The 22,965-nt window shown below is 34.0% G+C and overlaps 3 protein-coding genes and 2 long non-coding RNA genes across 5 annotated transcripts; 2 read left to right on the forward strand and 3 right to left on the reverse strand.

Annotated features, from left to right (window-relative positions):
* Window positions 1-2,222: 2,222 nt before the first annotated feature.
* LOC140836922 (glucan endo-1,3-beta-glucosidase 12-like) lies at window positions 2,223-4,303 on the reverse strand. The gene is made up of 2 exons (XM_073202798.1): window positions 2,787-4,303; window positions 2,223-2,419 (listed from the first exon to the last, which is right to left on the reverse strand). The coding sequence occupies exons 1-2, from the start codon at window positions 4,180-4,182 to the stop codon at window positions 2,385-2,387; spliced, it is 1,431 nt and encodes a 476-aa protein (XP_073058899.1). The 5' UTR covers window positions 4,183-4,303; the 3' UTR covers window positions 2,223-2,384.
* An 8,526-nt stretch (window positions 4,304-12,829) lies between these two features.
* LOC140836926 (uncharacterized) lies at window positions 12,830-16,034 on the forward strand. Its single transcript, XR_012119186.1, has 3 exons — window positions 12,830-12,966; window positions 13,101-13,238; window positions 15,859-16,034. It is a non-coding gene; the product is annotated as an uncharacterized lncRNA (long non-coding RNA).
* Window positions 14,615-15,811, forward strand: LOC140836923 (small ubiquitin-related modifier 1-like). Its single transcript, XM_073202799.1, has 3 exons — window positions 14,615-14,755; window positions 15,395-15,544; window positions 15,701-15,811. The coding sequence occupies exons 1-3, from the start codon at window positions 14,678-14,680 to the stop codon at window positions 15,764-15,766; spliced, it is 294 nt and encodes a 97-aa protein (XP_073058900.1). The 5' UTR covers window positions 14,615-14,677; the 3' UTR covers window positions 15,767-15,811.
* Window positions 16,035-17,129: 1,095 nt separating the features above from the next.
* On the reverse strand, window positions 17,130-18,057 carry LOC140836925 (uncharacterized). The gene is made up of 3 exons (XR_012119185.1): window positions 17,944-18,057; window positions 17,620-17,861; window positions 17,130-17,395 (listed from the first exon to the last, which is right to left on the reverse strand). It is a non-coding gene; the product is annotated as an uncharacterized lncRNA (long non-coding RNA).
* Window positions 18,058-18,856: 799 nt separating this feature from the next.
* Window positions 18,857-21,346, reverse strand: LOC140836927 (GDP-L-galactose phosphorylase 2-like). The gene is made up of 6 exons (XM_073202800.1): window positions 20,796-21,346; window positions 20,575-20,699; window positions 20,418-20,477; window positions 20,051-20,293; window positions 19,522-19,956; window positions 18,857-19,409 (listed from the first exon to the last, which is right to left on the reverse strand). The coding sequence occupies exons 1-6, from the start codon at window positions 20,917-20,919 to the stop codon at window positions 19,068-19,070; spliced, it is 1,329 nt and encodes a 442-aa protein (XP_073058901.1). The 5' UTR covers window positions 20,920-21,346; the 3' UTR covers window positions 18,857-19,067.
* Window positions 21,347-22,965: the final 1,619 nt, after the last annotated feature.

A 22,965-nucleotide genomic window follows, 5' to 3' on the forward strand; every position in this document is an offset into this window, starting at 1 on the left:
ATGAGATTGCACCCGGGAAGAGAGAGAAGAAGGACGAAACCGCCAACCGAATCGGTGATGGAGAATCCAGTGAAATATTCCTCAGAACCCAAAATACTCGCGGATGGGTTTGATTCGGAAGATCTCGTGATTGCTCCAATAATCAAGGAGGATTTCATCAAGAATTTGAGGGAAAGGACCGTGACAGGGAGGCGCGGGCGCCGAGGTACGAAGCCTCATAAGGTTGAATCTCAGAAGTTGAGGCAAAAGAAAGCACTGCTTAGCGGTGATCCTCAGGAGTTGAGGAAGATCATGGATCATCACGATGATTCTGGGTATTTTGGACGCGCATTTGGCAAGTTTTTGGATTTTCCAGGGGCCGACATTGAGGAAAGAAGGGATGTTCAAGGGGATTTCCAGATGAGAAATAGTGAAAGATCAGAAAACTCGGAAACTACTTCATCCTACTACTGCTCGAACTGTCCACTCGTATATTGTTCCGAAAATTTTATTATCGCTGATTCGATATCGAAAGATATTTCTAAAACATGCATGAAATCTTTAGATATGGACGAATCAAAGAATATCGAAAATGAGAAACGATTGGAGGGAGCGACCATCATTGAGAACTGGCTTACGGGGTAGAAAAGGAAGCGGATGGATTCAAATTTTGCCGGAAATAAAATCATCATGAAAATGAAAACACCGCTGCCGGATTTGTCACGACGATTGTCCGACTCGGCAGGCTCTTGAAGGTTAGCAGAGAAGGAATTGCAACAGTGCACCAGATCAAAAACACTAGTCAACATGTGAAGAAAATGTACAGTCCCTCCTCCTCCGAGTAATCAATTTTATAGCGAGTCATGTTTTAAGTTCGAGGTTTCTCAATTGTTGGTTTAGTTTAAGTTTATTTGGTTGGTTGTTTTCTCCTTTTAATCAGTCATACGATTTCATGAACAAATCAAATTTCATCTCAAGTTTCACTCAAATTCTACAAATAATTAGAACTATATATATATCATTTTGTTATTCATATACATCAGTTTATCATACATAATTCGTAATCTCATCTTACAAACTAAACTATGTCGGTGGCCTAAAATGTCTTGTTTTAAAAGGCTGAAGTGTCAATATACATTATGTAGGAACAAAGTAGATAAGTTAATATACACATTTTGGGGGCTTTTCCTATCCTACACCGAGAGAAGTTTCCTCGGTGTATTGCCAACAGTTGGATGTTATTGGATCGATCTTAATCCAATGAGTTTCTTTTGTATTGTACTTCGCATTGTATATTGCTAACCATTGGACGTGATGAGTCCACCTTGTCCAGTTTAGGACAGAAGAAGTCCTTCCTGGGACACGAGATTCAGAGCAAAGAATGCAAAATAATGGGACAGTTTTGAATTAGACCTCTGAGGCTTGCCAATGAACCAAGCCCAGTACAATTTGTATAATACAGTAACACCAGGCAACCAAGGTTTTTCGAAGCCACGAGGATATGATTTGTGAATAAAATAAATCAAATCCACAAAATTCTTTTTTAAAAAAAGTCACTTTAATTTTCTTGAGAAAATCCCAAAATTTCCATAGTAATCAAATGTCCAATCTTTTCTCTGATAAGTTAGAAAAAAAAAAAAAGCCTTTTCTAGTATGTGGTTTCCATATTTAAATTGAGTTTCACTAGGTAAAATCCCACAATATTTATTCAATCTAGTTTCCAAAATCAAGCATAACTAGGTGACAATTCAATTAAAGTTTGCTATATAGTCCTCTTTTATTTCAAAAGACTTGTGCTTCATGTTCAAGTCCCTTCATTCCACACACACACACACACACACACACACACACATATATATATAGTATGTCTCTTGTGAGACGGTCTCACGAGTTTTTATTTATGAGACAGGTCAAGCCTACCGATATTCACAATAAAAAATAATAATTTTAGCATAAAAAACGATATTTTTCATTGATGACCTAAATAAGAGATATGTTTCACAAAATATGACATGTGAGATCGTCTCATACAAATTTTTGCCATATACATTTGTTGTTATTGTTTTATGGTTTCGAATGATCTAACATCCAATTACCACTTTCCTTAAAATAATTCTTCATTTTCGCAAAATTATATGACATGAATTATAATTATAAATATACATACATCACCAAAAGTTGATAAACAACTAGCAAACATAATATGATATATGAAAATGTAACATATATATTTGTACATGAAATTAAGCGAAGAAAGTAGGTGGATAATTGTATAGATAGATATATAAAAGTCAAAGTAGACAAAACCAACCATATCTAATCCCTTTCTATGTTTCTACATATAATAATGCTAAAAAATTAAATGAGACAAGCAAAAAAGGGGAGCTAATTCCCAACAATCTCGATCACCCAGCAGTAGGGAACTTGCAGCTACCAAATTCTGCAAAAGAACATTTGTTTTTTGCGTTAGGTTAATGTTGGTATAATTTTGATATGCTTTTTTCAAGAAATTAAAATTTTTACATTTCAAGCTAAGTTAACATTTTTGTTTTTGAAATAAAATTTTCAAATAAAAAGGATTTATGAGAATCAAAAGGTCCGTTTAGCGTCTATCATTTTAGATTTTATCTCGGAGTTGAATCAATTTCGTTTTACAGAAAAAAATTTGAACAGGTGAGAAGGTAAAAAGAAGAAAATTTATCAACATATATAGGTAAAAGTATGAAAATAAACATTGTTGGAAAAATGTATATGTTGGAAGAGATTAATATGGAAAAATGACAAATGTTTGGACAGCAGAGACTTACTTGGAGACTGAGTAACGACGTAGGCGGCGCCGGCGAAATCGCAGGTCCAACTGCCCCGACCATTTCTCTGGTAGAAGCTGTTGAATGCATACGAGGCGTGTGCCACAAGGTTCTTCGGGTTGTAACACGCTGCGCCTGGCTGAATCGGCCGGCAATCTGCGCCTCCTTCGCCACAAGCATAATCCAACGCCGCCTGCAATTTCTTCTCCCCCGCCTGTTCGTTAGCCACGCACCACGTCTGACCGACTGTACTGGTGGAGAAGTCCCCTGTGTCTCCACCGCTGCTCGGAGGCTTCGCCACCACCTGGCTTTTACTTTCGTTGTTCATGCTGAGGCCCTCGGTCGTGAGAGGGATATCGTACACTTTTTGCTCGTTCGGGTAAAAGAGCCCGTAGTTTCTTTCGGAGGTGGGCCCGTTCTTCTGGTTTTCGTTGAAGAGGGCGAATAAGTAGACGTCGATTGGCTCGTTGGGCCGAAGGGGGGTCCCGCCGCCACTGAGCACTCTGCGCACCAGGTTCCCGTTGTAAGCAGCTGCGTTTGGTTCACTTGCACCGATTTCATTTTCGTCGCCTTTCGATGGCCACCCTGTTTCAGAAACCACCATTTTGATGTCGTTGAATCCTATAGCACTCATCGCCGCGTAAACGGCGTCGAGCTGGGCATCGAACAAGCTTTTGTAAACGAGCCCATTTTTCTGGTCTACAACGCCGGGGTTGTTGCGGAACAAGGCGTAATCTAAAGAAATGGTGTCTGTATTCGCCGTGTACGCGAAAAACGGGTAGGCGTTCACCATTAAATAAGAACCCGTTTGTTTAAGGAAATTCAACATGGGTTTGATGACCGGCTCGACGAGGTCTGATTTGAAAGAACCAGATGATGAAGGGTAGGACGTCTGGAGCGCACTGAGGGCGATTGGAGAAGAAACTTTGATGGACGAAGCCACACCAAATTTAGCGAGTGAAGCATACACGTTTTTCATGGCTGGCACGAGGAAAACGGTCGTATTTTGTGGATCCACGAAAACCTCATTGCCAACAGCAATGGCCTCGATCTGAGTATTAGGATGGTAGGCGAGGATATTTGATTGGATCCACGAGTCGGTAAAAGATTGACCGGCTGCAGCGGAGGCGAGCTGCTCGTTGGGAAGCGCGACAATCACAGAGATGCCGGAACCCGAGAGTGCGGAGAGGACGGTGGAATCTGTGTCATAGAGCTTAACTTTGGTGATGCCTTGTCCTCGGAGAAGTTGCACCACTTGGGGCGGCGACGGGAGGTTGTCGGCGATGCGGCCGTAGTTGATCCCTACGGTACCGGAGTCGCAGAGGGCATATCGGAGAAATGGGAGTACGAAAAACAATGAAAAGAGAGAATTGGAGAAGTAATTTGAGGATTCCATGCTCTGGATTTTGAGGAGAGTGGAGGGTGGCGAGAATTTGTAGAAATGGAGAAGATTTATATAGAGCGGGTAGTGGAGTTCGTGGGGAAATGGATGAGTGGGCTTTGACGTGATTACTCTTTCTTGTTTGGTTTACTTTGTGGGGGGGAAAATCTCTCTCACAGGAATAATACTTTTTTTATTTCCTTGTTATTTTAGGGAAATTAACATTTATTGCTGTTCGTGTGAAATTGAATGGGAACAACTCGAAACGTGGCATGAGAGAATTACGTGATAAAACTTCAAAGCGTTTAGTCCTTCGATTAGTATTATAGTTGACACCGTTCGATTCACAAGAATGCTAAACAATGCAATTATATGTCATTAGAAAGTCTCACGAGTCTTTATCTGTGAGACGGGTCAATCATACCGATATTCACAATAAAAAATAATAATTTTAGCATAAAAAGTAATATTTTTTCATGGATAACCCAAATAAAATATATGTCTCATAAAATACGACATGTGAAACCGTCTTACACAAGTTTTTATCTACAAGAAATACTCGTTTTAGATAACAATCGAAACATAATGCTAGAGCTGTTGTTTAAAATGTTTGAGTTACATAGTTAATATCAGCTTAACTTTTGACAAAACGATAAAAGATAAGTATTACATATTTTTTAAAAATAATGGATAAATAGTTAAATAATGATGAAAAATGACTACGGCGGTAATTATAATTCGGAGAAGAGAATAAAAAGTAAATGAAAATGTATAGTTTTAGGTTAAACTTTTAGTTTAGATTTCATCCGTTTATCTTTACTTTAATTAAAAATGAAATGATAATGTTATTTTAGCATGTTGAATAACAAATAAAAATAATCGACTTTTGAAAAATCTGCGGATCTGATGATATTCGAAAAGATTTATTAGTTCAATAATCAATCTATTAGTTTGTTTTTAAGGTAAGATAAAATTTATTATCTTAAAAATAATTGAATTACGGGTTCAACCATCTCACTCCAATAAATGGGAAAAAATAAATCATTTGGGGCACCATCATTAAGGAAAAATTACAACTATTGTTGGCTTAATTACGGTTTTGGCAAAAACTTGTGTGAGACGGTCTCACGGGTCGCATTTGTGATACAGATTCATTATTTGGGTCATCCATAAAAAAATATTACTTTTTATGCTAAGAGTATTACTTTTTATTGTGAATAATGGTAGAGTTGACCCGTCTCACATATTAATCCGTGAGACCGTCTCACATGAAACTCACTTTTACGTTTTAAACATTCCTTTTTTTTAAAATTTTATAGCAAAAACTTGTGTGAGACGGTCTCACGGGTGTATTTTGTGAGACATATATCTTATTTGGGTCATCCATGAAAAAATATTATGTTTAATGCTAAGAGTATCACTTTTTATTGTGAATATCGGTAGGGTTGATCCGTCTCACAAATAAAGATTCGTGAGACCGTCTCGCAAGAGACCTACTCTTTATTTATTGTACTTTTTTTATGTTAAGGATTAATGTTAATAAAATTGCTACATTACAAGTTTGCGATGGATACATATATCGGGATTATCGTTCATTTTCAGTCGAAAAATATTCACATATGTTCACGGTAAAAAGTTACACTTATGTATGCTACTTATACAAGCAGAAAATTTTGGTATTTTCGGTAGGATATCGATATAAATATATTTAATATCATAATTTTCAGTACGATATATAATATATATTTTCGATACGGTTCGATATGATATATCATCCCTAATCTCTTAAAATATTATAAAAAAATAATTTACATTTTAAAAAAACAAATATTTTTATTTTTTATCCACTGGAGAATGTTTACTTGAGCGGTTTATATATTGCAAAGTTAGCTAATTCACTAGGTAAATGGCAAATGGGTGATAAATGATAATGACAGGAAAAACACACTAAATAGTTTGGTTGTGATGCAATTATCATATACTAATTTCCAACGGATAGGATTGATTATGTTGGACAAAACGAATGATTATTATTTTCAATCTGATGTTGCAAAATAAAATTAATTCAATGTTAATTCACCGGGCTGGAACATGTCAATCAAGTACACGAAAAATATAATGCGAATAGATTATGATCGTATCTGCATTTAGGCAAAAACTTGTGTGAGACGGTCTCACGGGTAGTATTTGTGAGACATGTCTCTTATTTGGGTTATCCATGAAAAAGTATTATTTTTTATGCTAAAAGTATTGTTTTTTATTGTGAATATAGGTTGAGAATGATCCGTCTCACAGATTTTGATCCGTGATACGGTCTCATATGAGGCCCACTCATGCATTTATCTCACAAGATCGTCCCTCCAATGGATTAGTAGGGAAATGCCCGCAAATCCTTAATGATACGCTATATATATATATATATATATATATATATATATATATATATATATCTGTGTGTGTGTGTGTGAAGAATATGATTGTATGATGGATAATTTTGTAGATTATATTAGAAGTTTGTAATTAAATGCATTTCATAAAGATGCGTTTCACATCATATATATATATTTAATCTCGCGTGAAATAAGCTTTAAAATCATAAGATATAATTTAATATAATAAATATAAATTATAAATTAAAAAGTATAAATATACAGTTAGGATTATATAAATGGAGATGTAGAAGAAGAAAGAAAATATATATTTAGGAGAAAAAGAAAATGAGAATGTAGCCAAGCTCTCGTAGAAAATAAAATGAAATGCATTTTTCAGGAGATAGGTCGAGCACTCGAGCTGATCTATATTTGCAGTGAAAAAATAATATTTTTGATATGTAATTATAGGTCGGATTGGAACGAAAATATGTTTTACAAAATAAACTCATGAGATTATATGTACTGTTTTTATATATTAAATTTGACAGGTATTTCAAGTGGGTTGGGCACGTAAAATAAAAACAAGAAAGTCAAAAGTAGAAGAATATCGAACTCGGGAGTAATCAATTTTGCGACGCTAGTTGAAAATGAAGATATTTCACACCAAAAATCATTGGGTACCTAGCTTGCACAGTTGGGAAATGGATTAATCGAATAAATGTGAGCAATAAAAGCCGAATAATAATAATAATAATAATAATAATAATAATAATAATAATAATAATAATAATAATAATAATAATAATAATAATAATAATAATAATAATAATATATTTTTAAAAAAAAACAGATGGGGTCACAAAAGAAACTAACCTCCTAATTTTGTCGGCTCTTTAAATGATCTAATTTCATGCCGTCGACATGAATTATTTCAACGAATAAATTACATGTAGGCACAATTTCTTTTTTCAAGTATACAAATTTTTCTCATCGAAATATTGAAAATCGTACATTAATTTGTAGTACAATTCCTTGAGAGGGAAGACGAAGATGATGTTCTCTCTCTTTCAGAGTTTGTTATATTAATGATAAAAACTCAGACCGTCTGATAAGTCAATTTTGTGATATGAATATCTGATACGATCTCATTCTTGAAAAATTGAAACGAGAATATTAATATTTAGAACAATTGAAACGTAGTGTTTGAGCTGTTTTTTTTTCCAAACAGTTATTTTTATAAATTAAAACGAAAACGTGCATTCATTTTTTTTTGTTCTTGGCCATCCAAATACGATAGACAGTGCTCGAGCCTTTGTGATCCGAGTTTTGACGAGAAACTTTTTCAAACCATCTAAAAATATAATTTCCTTACGTTGAAGTAAAGTTAACTTTGTGCCAAAAATTATATATACGAATCATGACATTTAATCATGATCCTGATTAAAGATATTTGTTATTATTTGTTGCCTTGGCTCACAAGTCAAGCAAAGATATATGAATTTTACTTAATAAACCCAATTATTTATTAAAATGGATTTTTCATTTGATTCTATGCTTAATTTTGTTATCCATTATTATTATTATTATTACTATTATTATTATTATTATTATTAATTCGTCACACTTTTATGGATGTACGTAGATAAATAAGTAGAGATTGTCGTACAAAAATATTCCAGAAATTTGTGATCGTAATATAATTTTTTTAGGAATATCCCAATAATTTTAAAAACATGCCGTAAACATGAAATTAAATGGATAAATCGTTTTTATATCACGTGGACACTTTTTTTTTTTTTTTACCATGGTAAACATATTTTTGGGATATTGATTTTTTGATTTGGTTCATTGTAAATTTAAATTGAATAAATCACTACTGCTTTTTATTTGAGATATTAGATACGTCAATTTCGTGGAATTGATGGAACGAAACATACACGACATGTATATCGTGTGATATAATCCGATTTTTTTTTTTTTGTGTAGGAATTGAAACCAAACCCATTAATTGTCTTTGTAGAGACCTGAAATGAAAAGTTAAAAGTCTCATTGACTTTTAGGTTTTGAATCCCATGCAACACAAAGAATTTTAACTCGGCGTAGTCCAAAAGTTTTTGAAAAAAATTAGAATTTATGTTTGAAAATCTGTTAATATCGGAACTTGGACCTAACTCAAGCTAGCTCAAGGGGGAGGACTGTCCAAATCCATATATACAACTCCCAGGTATTTTATCCAACCGATGTGGGACAACTAACACACCCCCCTTCATACCCATGAATGAACATTTAGAGCGTGAAGTTTACAAATGACTCAATTATGGGTAGAACAGGTGACCCAACTATGGACAGTCCAACGCATATCGGTGGAACCCGAGCTCTGATACAATGTTAGATTGGAACTTGGACCTAACTCAACACCAAAAGCTAGCTCAAAGAGGGAGGATTGTCCAAGTTCTAATCTTAACAATATCTTGTAAACAATTGTTTATATTTAATCCGATTTCATTTTCCTGAGATAATTGATAATTAAATAATAATAATAATAATAATAATAATAATAATAATAATAATAATAATAGTAATGATGTTCGTTGTTGAATCTAATTATTGGAATGGTTGATCGATTTAGTTATTAATCGGATCAATCCGATCCAAAGTATTCATTCGAATAAAATTAATTGTAGTTTCGATCTTACATATTTGTTTCGTTGTTATTGTCAAATTTCAGTCTTACTCTGTTATCTTTGTTTTTTGTGTGTGACAATTTCAGTCCTTTTTCTGGTGTGAAGATGAAGTGACAGTAATGCAACGTTGATATGTGTAATGTCACATCAGTATTTTCAAAGAAAAATAACTAAAATTTCCAAAAATTAGAATATACAAGAATAAGGTTATAATGTTTGCATATGTTTAAAAAAATGATTATGTACTTTTTATTTAAAAATGTACAAAACTTTGTAAAGAAAAAGTCCATAATTACTTTTTAAGTATTTGCAAATATTGCCTAAGACTGAATTTGATAATATAGAAGACCAAAATCGTAAAACAAAAACTGACATAACCAAAAATACAATTTTCTATCGAAACTATTGTCGAACTCAATTTATTCCGTGTTGGATACATGAAGTGGGACCAAGTTTTAGGTTAGGAGATCTCAAATTTCATGAAAAGTCGAACATTCGATCCTCAATTCAATTCAACAAATCCATTTGAACACGTCGATTACTTGAAAACTGACCGATCGAGCTTCCGATGCATGGATCGTTGATATTTAGCACGTACGTAGAGTTTCCTAGCTTAACTTAAAATCAAAATGAATTATTGAAATTGATGGAGCTTTGAATTTCGTGAAGTGGGAATAGAGAAACCCATTTCTTCTTAAACATATCCTAATAATTCTTGATTTGAACTTTGTGTTGGAATATTAGAATCCCAAATCTTTTCCAAGTTAAGTTAAATTATGAATACATGTAAATACTAACACAATTATAATCATACAATGAACACGGTAAATTCCGTGAAACAAAGATGTGCAGTCAACTAATGTATCATCTTTTGAAATAAACGTTGTATTTCGAATCCATGATTAAAGATATCGGTACTGCTTAATGATATGATTACGTCTAATGAAAATAAGATTTCTTTTGCTATGAATATGAAAATGTTTTTACCTATAATCAGCTATATGCAGTTAAGAAAAGGTAAAAAGTCTCAAGACTGAAATGCAGATAAATATCTGTTCAACTAAATCTTCATCTGCCATCTATACCAATAAATCAAAGCGTGTCCAGTATTTTTTGTTTTTGTTTTTCGAGGGACAAATAATTCATTTTAGCACAAAGAATAATTAAATAATCGAGTCTCTCGTATATTTTATATTAGACCAATTTTATTTATATAGGTTTATATGTGAATAATTATGTGTTGTATACTGTCTATAAAGTTAATTCCCAAAATCAAAGTGATCGACTAAAGTTTTGACTATAGTAGGCCTTTTACTATTTTTATGATGGAAAAAAACAAAAATATCAGAAGATAATAATTGATATTATTTATATATGAGTCATATTGTAATATTAAAAAATAAAAGAAAAATAACAAGACCTAGGTCCACATTATATTTTAATATTTAAACTTTAGAATTAAATTGAATATTTTATTTAATGTTCCATAATTACACTTCAAAAAATGAATAAGAAATTAATATGTTACTTGAGAAACATGATATCTCCATCCCAATTGGGCCTATGGGTTTACAAAAATAATACCCAAGTATGTAGTACCCAGCACATGACTGTCCAATAAAAGTGATTAAATGTAATAATTTAAAAATTCAAGACTTTATGTTATATAAATTCATAAAAATATTAAACAAAAAATTAAACAAAAAAAAAATGATGGGTTATAAAATTTCAAAATAAACATTCATTAAATTAAAATATGTTTGTTATGGCCTTAATGTAAATTATTAAGCCCAAGATATGGGCCCGTTAGGGTAAAATCTCATATTCTTGGTTTTGCGTAGCGGTGACTTGAACGTCAACGGGTTTTAACAACGCATTCTTTGACACCTTTGAGGTTTCGTTTGTGACGCATGTGTCGATCCATTACCTTATCTTAGGATTCGCAAGAAAGACGTCTGCAGTACACCTGAATCCAAACATCATCGTTTCCTCTGAATTTTCATAATTCAGATAACTATTTTATTAGGCTACATGATCTTGGCGCCATTCTTGGTTAGTCACATCGTCATTAAAAATGTACACACATTCACATACCCGAGACTTTACTGCGAGAATGAGTTACACCCGTTCAACCCTCGGATCATGGATTGCACATCACTCATGATCGAAGTGCTGAAGACGTTATTGGAATAGAAAACGGCCCAGGCTGTGGCTGCGACAATGGCCCAGTATGTGGCCTCGCAGCAACAGATCAATGACTGGCCGTCTTCTCATCATACTCAAAAAGTGGCAGTAGACGTCGCGGCGAGAGAAGTGTCCCTTGGCAATTCTGAGGGAGGGGATTTTTGTCCAAGAGGATGAAGCTCACAGCCGTGCACAACCTATTCGGCAAGGAGTTTGCACCTTGAACGAAACTGAGAACTCTTTGGCAATCTGGTCCGCTCTGCGCAAATCCTACGCCACTGCTATATATCTTGGCCGAAATTTTGCCTATTGGAGTGAAGATAGCCAACCTGTCACTCAGTCAGAGTACAATGGAATGACGATTCCATTTACAGGATCGCATCGACAGGTTCTATGTTAAGACAGATTTGTATCAGTATCACCTAACTGACGAGACTTACTACAATATTTCACACGACCTTTTTAGGTTTTTCCACAATATGTTTTAACAAATTACTGTCGGAGACTATATAACGGGTCTGATACGGGTCCCATTGTGTCCTGCTTTTGATTTAAAATTATAAAAGTTAGTTAACCAGAAATTTAGAAAATAGTTTTATCTAAATAAGCTAAAAATGAAAAAAAAAATTGAAGAGAAAAAGAAAAATTTATATATAGAAATGTGATGGAAAGAGGAAAGTGAAAGATGTGTAGAAATATGATTTGAATATGGAGAGAAAAGAGATTGAGAGAAATAATTATTATAAGTTCATTTAAATCTTTATATACAATTTAATATCACATTATTTTTTAAACTTGCACAAAAAATCTCTTTTCACTTTTAAACTCCACAAAAACTTTACAGCACATTAATATTCTCAGTTGAAATACACAGCCGGAACGGTTATGTGCATCCTACGTCTGTTACATCAATAGATATTTTTTGCTACATTAAAATTTTATCCTGAGAGTTGAGATTTCTTTGTGCGTAGTTGTTAATTTTCTTTCTTGCTTGGAAGCTTGCTTGATTCCTGATAATTCTTACTTTTGTTACACCTTCATTCAAATGATATTTCTGGAAATGCACTTACATTCAGAACGCCTTTTTTCTTCATTTTCTTTCGATTGGTGTCCCTTTTGTTTCTCTAGCAATAGTTTTGGGTAGTGAGTTGAAATTGTCCTATTACCTGAAAAGTTGATTTTCTCGATGTATTTGGATGGTACTTGGCGTTAAGAAATATATTGCAATTGTTTCTTTTTCCTGGAATTTATGACTTTGAATATTGTTGATCCTTTTGGTCGTGATTTGTTTGTTTTATGCTGTTGATGCCTTGTGGTGTCTTGTAAAGTTGCTGATTACCTTGTCTATGCCTGTTTTTGTATACGAGGTTGTGTTTTGATTCAGCCATATGTAAACATGTTTGTAGGATGGAAATGAAATCGTGTCCAGGATTAAGAGAAACACTCAACTCAAGAAAGTCATGACCCAATATTATTGTGAGAAACAATCAGTGGATCTAAACTCTATTACATTTCTATTTGAAGGTCGTCGAATCCATGGAAAACAAACCCCTGATGAGGTCTGCCATCCTTCTATCTAACATACACACCTTAATCATTGAGCAATTGGAGAACTTTGAATTTTTGTGGTCAGTACTTTGTATGATCTCATAAGTTTCATATTTTCTTTTCTCGTCCTTTTTTTTTTTTTCAGTTGGACATGGAAGACGGTGATGAGATTGATGTTATGGAGCACCAGATTGGAGGCGCTCGAGCATAATCGAGGATGATGTTCTTATCGATCGCGTACGCAAACTGAATTGGGTTCCTTCAGAATTGTACTTGTTCCTAGGTTTGTTTGGCCTTATAATGTTTTGAAATGAAGTTTTATTTTTGACATTCAATCGCCCATATTGTGTGATGTTGGTTCTCTCATGCTTCTTATTGGGAAGGGTAATTTACTATTGATTTACATTGCATGATAAAAATATAATTTTCTCTCAAAACTATCGTCGAACTCAATTTAATTCAACAAATCCATTTGAACACGTTGATTACTCGAAAACTGACCGATCGAGCTGGTGATGCATGGATCGTTGTTATTTAGAATTTCCTAGCTTAACTCAACATGAATTATTGAAATTGATGGAGCTTTGAATTTTGTGAAGTGGGAATGGAGATGCCCTTTTCTTCTTTTAGTTCTTGATTTGAACTTTGTGTTGGAATGTTATAAGAATCCCAATTCTTTTCCAAGTTAAGTTAAATTATGAATACATGTAAATATAACATAGTTCTAATCATATAATGAATTATTTACGATAAATAAAATATCTTTTACTATCAATATGAAAATATTTTTACCTATAATCAGCTATATGCAGTTAAGAAAAAGTTACAAGGCTCAAGACTGAAATGCAGATAAAAAAAATTTTCAACTAAATATTCATCTGCCATCTAAACCAATAAATCAAAGCGTATCGAGGGACAAATAATTCATTCTAGCACAAAGAATAATTAAATAATCGAGTCTCTCGTATATTTTATATTATCTACATCTATATATACATATTTATTTTGAATTATCCAATACTAAATATTTGTGTTTGACCAATTTTATTTATACGAGGTTATATGTGAATAATTACGTGTTGTAGATTGTATATTAAATTAAGCTCATAATTAAAGTAATCGACAAAAAATTTGGCTATTGGACTTTAATGTTATGAGGTTTTAATACGTAGAGTTGATAATAGAATTACTGTTTTATGATAGACCAAAAAAAATTATATCAGAAGATAATGATTGACATTATTTATATATAAGTCATGTTATTTCATTAAAAAATAAGAAAAAGCACATGACCTAGGTCCACATTATATGTTAATATTCAAACTTTGGTATTATATTTAATATTATATTCAATGTTCCAATAATTACACTTCAAAAAAAAAAATTAGAAACTAATATATTATTTGAGAAACGTGATATCTCCATACCAATTGGGCCTATGCGTTTTATATCACATTATCTTTTAAAATTCCACAAAAATCTCTTTTGAATATCATTAAATTTCCATAAAATTTATAAAAATCTATTTTGAATCTCTCTGCACTTTTAAACTCCACAAAAACTTTGAAAGTCATTATTTTCTGAGTTAATACACAGCCCGAACGAATTGTCCCCTTGTCTTCCACGACTAGTCTTTAGAAATACAATACAAGTAAAAAAATGTATAAATAGTGAAACGGAGACCTCGTTAGAATCTGATATCTATCACCCTGCGCGCAAGAAATGTCGACTCCCGGTCAAGAAGAAGAAAAAAATCCCAGCGATTCATCGGTTCATATAAATCTTAAAGTCAAGGACCAGGTTTTACTAGTTTCTGTGCCAACGTTTCTAATATACATCAAATGTTGAAGAGTAGTAAATTTGTGAGATTTGGTTATGTGCATCCTACGTCTGTTACATCATGAATATATATTTGTTTGCTACATTAAAATTTAATCTTAGTCTGCTATTGTATTTCATGTTTGCAGTCTTTTTATCTTGAGAGTTGAGATTTCTTTGTGCGTAGTTGATTTTCTTTCTTGCCTGGAAGCTTGCTTGATTCCTGATAATTCTTACTTTTTTACACCTTCATTCAAATGATATTTCTGGAAATTCCCTTCATTCAAAACCTTTTCCCTTCGTTTTCTTTCGATTGGTGTCCCTTTTTGTTTCTCTAGCAATAGTTTGGGTAGTGAGTTAAAATTGTCATAGTGACCTGAAAAGTTAATTTCTCGATGTATTTGAATGGTACTTAGGCGTTAATAAATTTATTGCAACTGTTTTTTTTCCTGGAATTTATGACTTTGAATATTGTTGATCCTTATGGTCGTGATTTGTTTGTTTTATGCTGTTGCTGCCTTATAGTGTCTTATAAAGTTGCTGCTTACCTTTTCATGCCTGTTTTTGTATACGAGGTTGTATTTTGATTCAGCCATATGTAATTTGTGCTTCTGTTTGTAGGATGGAAATGAAATCTACTTCAAGATTAAGAGAAACACTCAACTCAAGAAACTCATGAACATTTATTGTGAGAAAAAATTAGAGGATCCAAACTTTTTTACATTTCTATTTGATGGTCATCGAATCCATGGAGAACACACCCCTGATGAGGTCTCCCATCCTTCTATCTCACATACGAACTTTTGAGTATTTTTTTGTTTGAGGATATTGTGCATTGAGCAAATGGAGTACTTTGTATTTTTTGTGGTCAGTACTTTGTATAATCTCATAAATTTCATATTTTGTTTCTCGTCCTTTTTTTTTCAGTTGAAAATGGAAGACGGTGATGAGATAGATTTTATGAAGAACCCGATGGGAGGCGCTCGTGCATAATCGAGGATGATGTTCTTATCGATCGCGGATGATGTTCTTATCGATCGTACGCAAACTGACTTGGGTTCCTTCAGAATTCTACTCGTTCCTAGGTTTTTTTTGGCCTTATGTTTTGAAATGAAGTTTTATTTTTAACATTCAATCGCCCATATTGTGTGATGTTGGTTCTCTCATGCTTCTTATTGGGAATGGAATGGGAAAGATAATTTACTATTGATTTACATTGCACGATAATCTCTCGTTTGGCATGTGAATTCATAATACTACTGCCCAACTTTAACAATGTTAGAGTGTTATCAGAGTCAGAAGTTGCAAGCACTCTCTAAGTCTAAGATATCCAAAATAGTAATCAAGCTATGAAAGAAGGCTCGATTACCTTTCGGCTCGTCTGAGTTTGAGTTTGTCAGTGCCTATACCCGAAGGGTATCCATGCGTGTGCAGTGAGAACACATGTAGTGGGGAGATGTAGGAACAAATTTAGATTTATATATATACTTCACAATATATATGATCTCATAGCATAAGCTGCAAACCAACACATTATGCCAGATTGGATCAACCATATTCTTGCAACCAGCAAACTCAAGATACTTCACAATGCTGCTCGCAGAATCAACAGAATGCAAACCATTCACACAAAACAAATGCGAACAAGGTTAAATTACAGCCATTTGATCCCAAGAATAAAGTATCAGATTCTTGAACACTAAAATTTTCGGGCCAAGACAAAGTCGGCATATCTCTAAACATCAGTTGAAGGACAAACTTTCAAGAGTGCTTACCAGCAATAGATGGACATCATTCTGCATACAATCACATACATAGAGAATCTTTTATTTTATCATCCAGAAAAACAAAAAGACTTCCGGTGTCTTACAATATTGTTCTGGAAGGAAGAAACAGGAGAGAACCCAAATAACAGTTCCTTAATTTAAGGAAAAAAGATGGTGAATACTGAGCCGATCTATCACATGGCAAAACTCTTTTACATGTCACCATGAATAGTCCATAGTTCAGCCCACGTCCTGAAGGATACCATTCAGCATCCAAATCAGCCATAAAAAATACATTGAGGATTAGTTTTAATCTTTCCTTTCCCTCCCATTTAACGTCATCAAAGAAAATATTATTTCACTAAAATACAATGCTGTGACTTGGTTCCCACCATAAAGAATATATATGTAATTTAACATGTCATTGGGACTTCTTTTCGAGTACCCTGTGACTATATCAGCAACAAAGAAATTAAAATTCCTCCAAAACGCGGCTGAGTAAACAAAACCCCATTCAAAAATAAAGTTATCAATAGATTAGAACATCAGATGAAAAAGGATGAAGCCCAAATAAATTATACTTCAGCATCTGAAGTTGAAACCGGGTCGAGACCAATTTATTCAGAAAAACAACTGAGAACGTCTCCAAAAGTACATGAGATTAAGTGCGACAATCTACATGAAATAGCTAATCCTTAAAAAGCAATTTAGCAGTTTAAGTTAAAGGACTTGTAACTGGCATCTGATTCTGAAGATGATTCACGACCAAAGGCGGGCGTAGAGCTTGATGATTAGCTCGCTTCTGCTTCCGAGCATTGTACATTTCCTCTGTCTCAATCACAACCAACCTTTTCACCTACATTCAAAATAAATACCAGAGACAAAGAAAGGACTTAGATTTTAATTTTCGCATCTCCAATCAATCTCGTCCCCTTAGATGAAAACACAAGATATCAAAAATTTTCAGTACAATCTTTTCACTGATTCTTTTTACTCATACAGCATTCATCCACTTCCACTGAACTCACACTCGCTGTGCAAGAAACTCATCGACCTACTAGTCAGTTCAAACGAGATTACCTGTTGTAGCATTCCCCGGACAGTAGGCGTATTCCATCTCATGACGGTACGGTTACACTTGGTGAGGCGCAAGGCTTCTAAAGTGCGCCGGTGGAGCCTCCTCGTACCCGGAATGCCCCTCACCAATGTTACGTACAGATTAGGGCTCCACGCAACTGGGACATTAGCTCTGAATGCGTTGAAAGCACTCATCTTTCCTTCTCCAGCCCCAGCCGCAGCCGCAGCGTTGCTCGACTTTGTGCCTACGGCGGAAAAATTATCAGAAAATTAATAACGAAAAATTAAGATTACGACAAAGAGTTTCCAGATTATCGAATACAAAACCTGGGAATCAATTGGAGCGAACAGAACCGAAGAGAGACGAATAAAATTGGGTTAGGGTTTAGCAGCAATGGCAGGGTGATCTAAACGACGTGGTAATAGGAGGATAATTACATAAGATTTTATTTATATTATAAAAACAAATGACAAAAATTTGAATGAGATTTCGTATTTTGTGAGATATATATCTTAGTCATTCATGAAATTTTTTTACTTTTTATACTAAGAGTATTGTTTTTTGTTGTGAATATCGGTAGGATTGACCTGTCTCACAGATAAAGATTCATGATATCGTTTCACAATAGACCTACTCAAAACTCAAAACAAAATGCACACCATGTATTGAGTCGTGGTATTTTTATTCATTTTGTTTTTAGTTGAATCATATAATAATGTAATAGTGTCACGATGATAAGTTTTGGTTATTATTTTCGAAATCATGTAATTAAATGACTAATATTTTTATTATTTTTTTATAATTATATGTTAAAAAAATATCATAACATTCAATAAAAATTTAACAATGATATTAAAAATTTAATTATATATTTTTTAGAAAAATGACTAAAATGATTATTAAAACATAGTTATTTGACTTTAATTAATTATTATAACATTAATATTAAAATTTAGTGTTTTTAAAAATAAAATTATATTGATTTTTTCATTTGCTTAAGTTGCGTTTGGATTGATTGATTTTATCTCTTCCATATGTTATATAGTATTTGATATTTCATGTTTATTAGAATGAACTGAAATTCATTCTCCTTTATATTAATAAGATATTAATTTAAGATTTGATCTTGTAAACTATAATCAAAATTCATAAATTTTAAATTCATCTCCCAAAAAACTATTAATGCTACAACCTCTCACGTTTACAGTAAAATCAAAGACCGGAGGGTGATGCACAGACAAAAAAACGAAGGGTCGTACTTGAATCAGATAATATTGTTGAATTAAGCATTACACAAATCACGAGATCACACACCAGTGGATAAACACATCACTCCACAGATGCTAAATCCACACTAATACAACTGTTATTGATCAGGCTAATACAAATGGAAAACGCACAAACTTCCGTTCTGAACTCTCGTCGAGCTCCGAACTATGGAATTCTGCTGCTACACAGGCACCAACGCAAGGTGGGAGCCTAGAAGGGTATCTCCATCATGAGTTTGTGGGGCATCGGGGGACTCTTCATCGGTGGTGGTCTGAATGGCGGTATCGCCCTTGTCAAGATAGCAGCAAATGGCTTCAAACATAAGCTCCTTCACTTCTTGGATTCTCTCTTCAGAGAGAGAGACCTCAGCCAATAGTCTCCAAGCATTTTCATTGGACGCCTCATCATAATCTTTCTTTCTTTTCAGCACCATATGTCCACTTATCTCCCAAACTGCTGGATTCACTTGAGTGTCGAGTAGCTCAGAACTCACTTCTCCGAGTGCCTGTTTCTCAGCATAGCACTGCTTGTTCAAATAAAAACAACTGTTAGCCACATTAAATTCCTGGATGCACTAAAATATGAAAAAATTTACTAGCATGTTTTCCAAATATCTAATCCGAATGAGTCTTTACCTGGGGAAAGAGGAAGATTCGCTTCCCAGAATCAGCGATAAGTACATTGTGAGGAATGTTGTTCTCTTGCAAGCAAATGCAAGCGTCTGACACAGCATTTGATAAATCTTCCAAACTATTTCCACCCTCGAACACAAGACCTCGCACCGGATAATCAAGGATATCTGAGATTTTCACTGCATCCTTTGTGGTGACAATCTTCTTGGAAGGAGCCCTTTCGATGGGAAAAGGTGTGGCCAAATAATAGGCCTGAAAATGGAGATGATTAATGGTCGCAAAAGCACCCAAGCTATTGTAGCCCACACGGAAGTAAGGGTTCCCCGCTTCCACAGCCATGTAAAGAGCAAGCAAGAAGCTCTCCCGGTCAATCCTCTGTGGCAAGCATTCCAGAATTCGAGGGATAAGCAGTACATGGCCATATTCAATCGGGCTAACCTGTAAATTAAACCAACACCAGGATTAACTATACAACCGCAACCAAGAAATCCAACCAACGCCAAATTTAGCACATATATGAATGCATACATACATTAATGGCAACAACACTAGGCGAGTTATCAATATCGATCGGTGCATATGGAAAGAACTGGACTTCATCATCCTCACTGGCCTCGAACTGGAAGAGCACTTCTTCTTGGCCAACCTTAGTAAAGTTGAACTTGTTCTCATCAAAGGGCTGCAAGACCTTATCCACACGAAACTCCGTCGGCCTCTTCTTGAGGTGCCTGCCCTCATTCAGCTGGGCAATGAATCCATAATCGCCAGGAATCACCTAAGAATGATTATTATTTTAAAAAAAAGTTAGATTCTAAGTAACAAGGGATTGGCTAATACCAGAATTAAAGACTCAATCGGGTATCCAGTGTGGATTTGGTAGAGCCAAGAAAAAGACAAACCTTAGTTTCGCAAGCAGTGACATCATAGCGAAAGAGACCTCTCTGCATACGCTCCTCCCACTACAGCCAAGAATAATCAGATTGAGACAATATAAAAAGTATCACGGTGAAAGTATATAGTTAATCAAATCAGTGAATCAGTAAGATTGATTTTTACCTCCCCAAGAAGAAGGGAGTTCAAAAATTCAACTGGAGGCTCTTTCTTCTTCTCAGAGCCGAACAAAGCCTTTTCAGGGTCCACCTTGTTCGTCTTCTTAAAAGCATACAACGGCAGCTTCGCCCCTAAACAAAACAAGATCCCAATGAATTTAAAGACATAATTTTTTTAGAATAATAAGAAACAAAATAGCATTGTACACGCATACAATCAACACATACCTGGAAGGCAGCAGCTTCTGAGGCAATTGCGGCCACAGCCGCCGGCATGACGGACGCCATCCTCCATCTCTTCCTTTTGGTAGTTGGAGACAACAGTAGGAACCCTCTTAATCCTTAGCATCATCTTTAGATCTGTTTATTATAAATATACTCCTTTCTCGGTAAAAGAAGGCAAATTCTTGATTTTTCCCTAAAAAGCAGACAGCTTCCCGCTTGGGTAAACACAATAGCTATATCAATAATACGTAATACGTTCACGGATTCTGGGATCTAATACAGAAGGCAACCGCCACCGGCGAGGAACAGAAGGTCAGAAGGGCTGCCACCTTCGGAGGGCGAAGCTCCACGTCCACCGTGCGTCGCAGGGTTGCTTTCGATCACACAGCCCTTGCGTCGTACAGCCCGGACATGAATAACAGGGTGAATAACTCGTAATAAAGCCGTGATTTCGACAACTTTTCTTCCCCGGGTTTCACCCCTTGGTCTCAATACATCAAAGAAACGAAAACCCACAAGCTCTTATCTTAATCTTAATCTAAATCTAAATCTAAATCTATTCGAAGAAGATGAGAAGATAGATTGACGATTCTTGTTGCGAAGGCAAGAGGAAATTTAGTGTTGCCGGTACAACTCCAAGGGCGCGTATATTTATAGGTAGAGGCTCTCCAATGTTTCCTTTCAATATAATTGGTTGTCTTTATTTAATACAAATATGAATTAATTATTGTAAAAAATAAATTAAATTATTATATATTTTTCGAAGCATTGTTTATAAGAAAATTACTACATTCCCATAAGAATAAATTTTAGGATATATTTCCTAATATGTTGCACATTTTATCAAATTGGCTATTTTTTATTTCATTTTATGGGTTTTTAAGAAAATATTCCGTTTCATTATTTTCCTACTAGTCAATCAATAAATGCATTATCTCATTAACATTTATTGTTTTTTGAGTAAATATATTGTGAGACAATTTAATAGATCTTTATTCGTGAGATGAGTCATCTATGTCATATTTACAATAAAAGTAATACTTTTGTACGGATTAACCAAATAAAATATTTGTCTCAAAAAATTGACTCATGAGATTATCTTATATGAGTTTTTGTATATGTTTTATAGGTGTGATTTACTAGTTTAACTTATCAATTTAATTTAATTTTTTCCCCAAAAAAACGTGACCTATATTATATAAAATGCATGTGTGAAAAATGTGTGATTTTCATATTCGTGTATATATATATATATATATATATATATATATATATATATATATATATATATATATATATATATATATATATATATGCCAAGTAAATCTAAAATAGGATCTTGAGTCGGTAAGAAAATATTTTTTGGAAGTGTAATGAAATTATTGGAGCAAAAGGAATGAGAATTTATACTCATGGCATGTTTTACTTATGTGTGTATGTATATCAATCAACTTATCTAAAATCAACAATAAGAAAATATTGAAATACCAATTTTTGTATAAAACATGAAGAAGTGTAAAATTTTTATTATTTGATACTCATTCAATACAAACAATTTTTTTCCCGATTTTAAAAAATACAATTTATTATACACATGGAGTTTTTCCTATTTTTAAATAGTATATGCATATTTTGATGGTTTTCCGAGTAAAACTTTAACTTAACCAACAAGTCTCCATCCACCACCACAAATTCACTTGTCGCAAAAGATGTGACTAAATGGATAAATAGGCGACATAAATATATTATTATATAAAAAATTTGGACAAAAACTTGTGTGAAACGGTCTCACGGGTCGTATTTTGTGATATGTGTCTCTTATTTGAGTCATCCATGAAAAAATATTACTTTTAATTGTGAATATCGGTAGAGTTGACCCTGTATCACAGATAAAGATTCGTGAGACCGTCTCACAATAGACCTATTTTTAGTAGTATATATAATAGTTAGTTACGTAACTTAACTTCATTATAGGCAAAACCACGACCACGTCTCTAATTTTAAGTCGCTAACTTTTCCTTTTTCTCAAGGCCCCAAAATTTTTGGGAGCTGTGGAGGAATGTACATCAAAGGTTCACAAACTATGGCCCCATTCACTTCTTGAATATTCTTAGAAAAAGCCAATATACCTTTTGTGTAACTTGCACCCGTTTATCTTTTATTTTATATGTAG

This window comes from Primulina eburnea, chromosome 7 (assembly GCF_022965805.1).
Source record: "Primulina eburnea isolate SZY01 chromosome 7, ASM2296580v1, whole genome shotgun sequence".
Taxonomy (NCBI): domain Eukaryota; kingdom Viridiplantae; phylum Streptophyta; class Magnoliopsida; order Lamiales; family Gesneriaceae; genus Primulina; species Primulina eburnea.

Bases quoted from the DNA above. Each gene is read 5' to 3' on its own strand.
- LOC140836927 (XM_073202800.1), bottom strand. From the start codon at position 20,919: ATGATGCTAAGGATTAAGAGGGTTCCTACTGTTGTCTCCAACTACCAA. The intron at 20,294-20,417 runs GTTTGTCTTTTT...AATCATTCTTAG, and splicing joins TCACTGCTTGCGAAACTAAG to GTGATTCCTGGCGATTATGG. The intron at 19,410-19,521 runs GTAAAGACTCAT...TTGAACAAGCAG, and splicing joins GAATCTTCCTCTTTCCCCAG to TGCTATGCTGAGAAACAGGC.
- LOC140836922 (XM_073202798.1), bottom strand. From the start codon at position 4,182: ATGGAATCCTCAAATTACTTCTCCAATTCTCTCTTTTCATTGTTTTTC. The intron at 2,420-2,786 runs GTAAGTCTCTGC...GTTCTTTTGCAG, and splicing joins CGTCGTTACTCAGTCTCCAA to AATTTGGTAGCTGCAAGTTC.
- LOC140836923 (XM_073202799.1), top strand. From the start codon at position 14,678: ATGTCGACTCCCGGTCAAGAAGAAGAAAAAAATCCCAGCGATTCATCG. The intron at 14,756-15,394 runs GTTTTACTAGTT...TTCTGTTTGTAG, and splicing joins ATCTTAAAGTCAAGGACCAG to GATGGAAATGAAATCTACTT. The intron at 15,545-15,700 runs GTCTCCCATCCT...TTTTTTTTTCAG, and splicing joins GAGAACACACCCCTGATGAG to TTGAAAATGGAAGACGGTGA.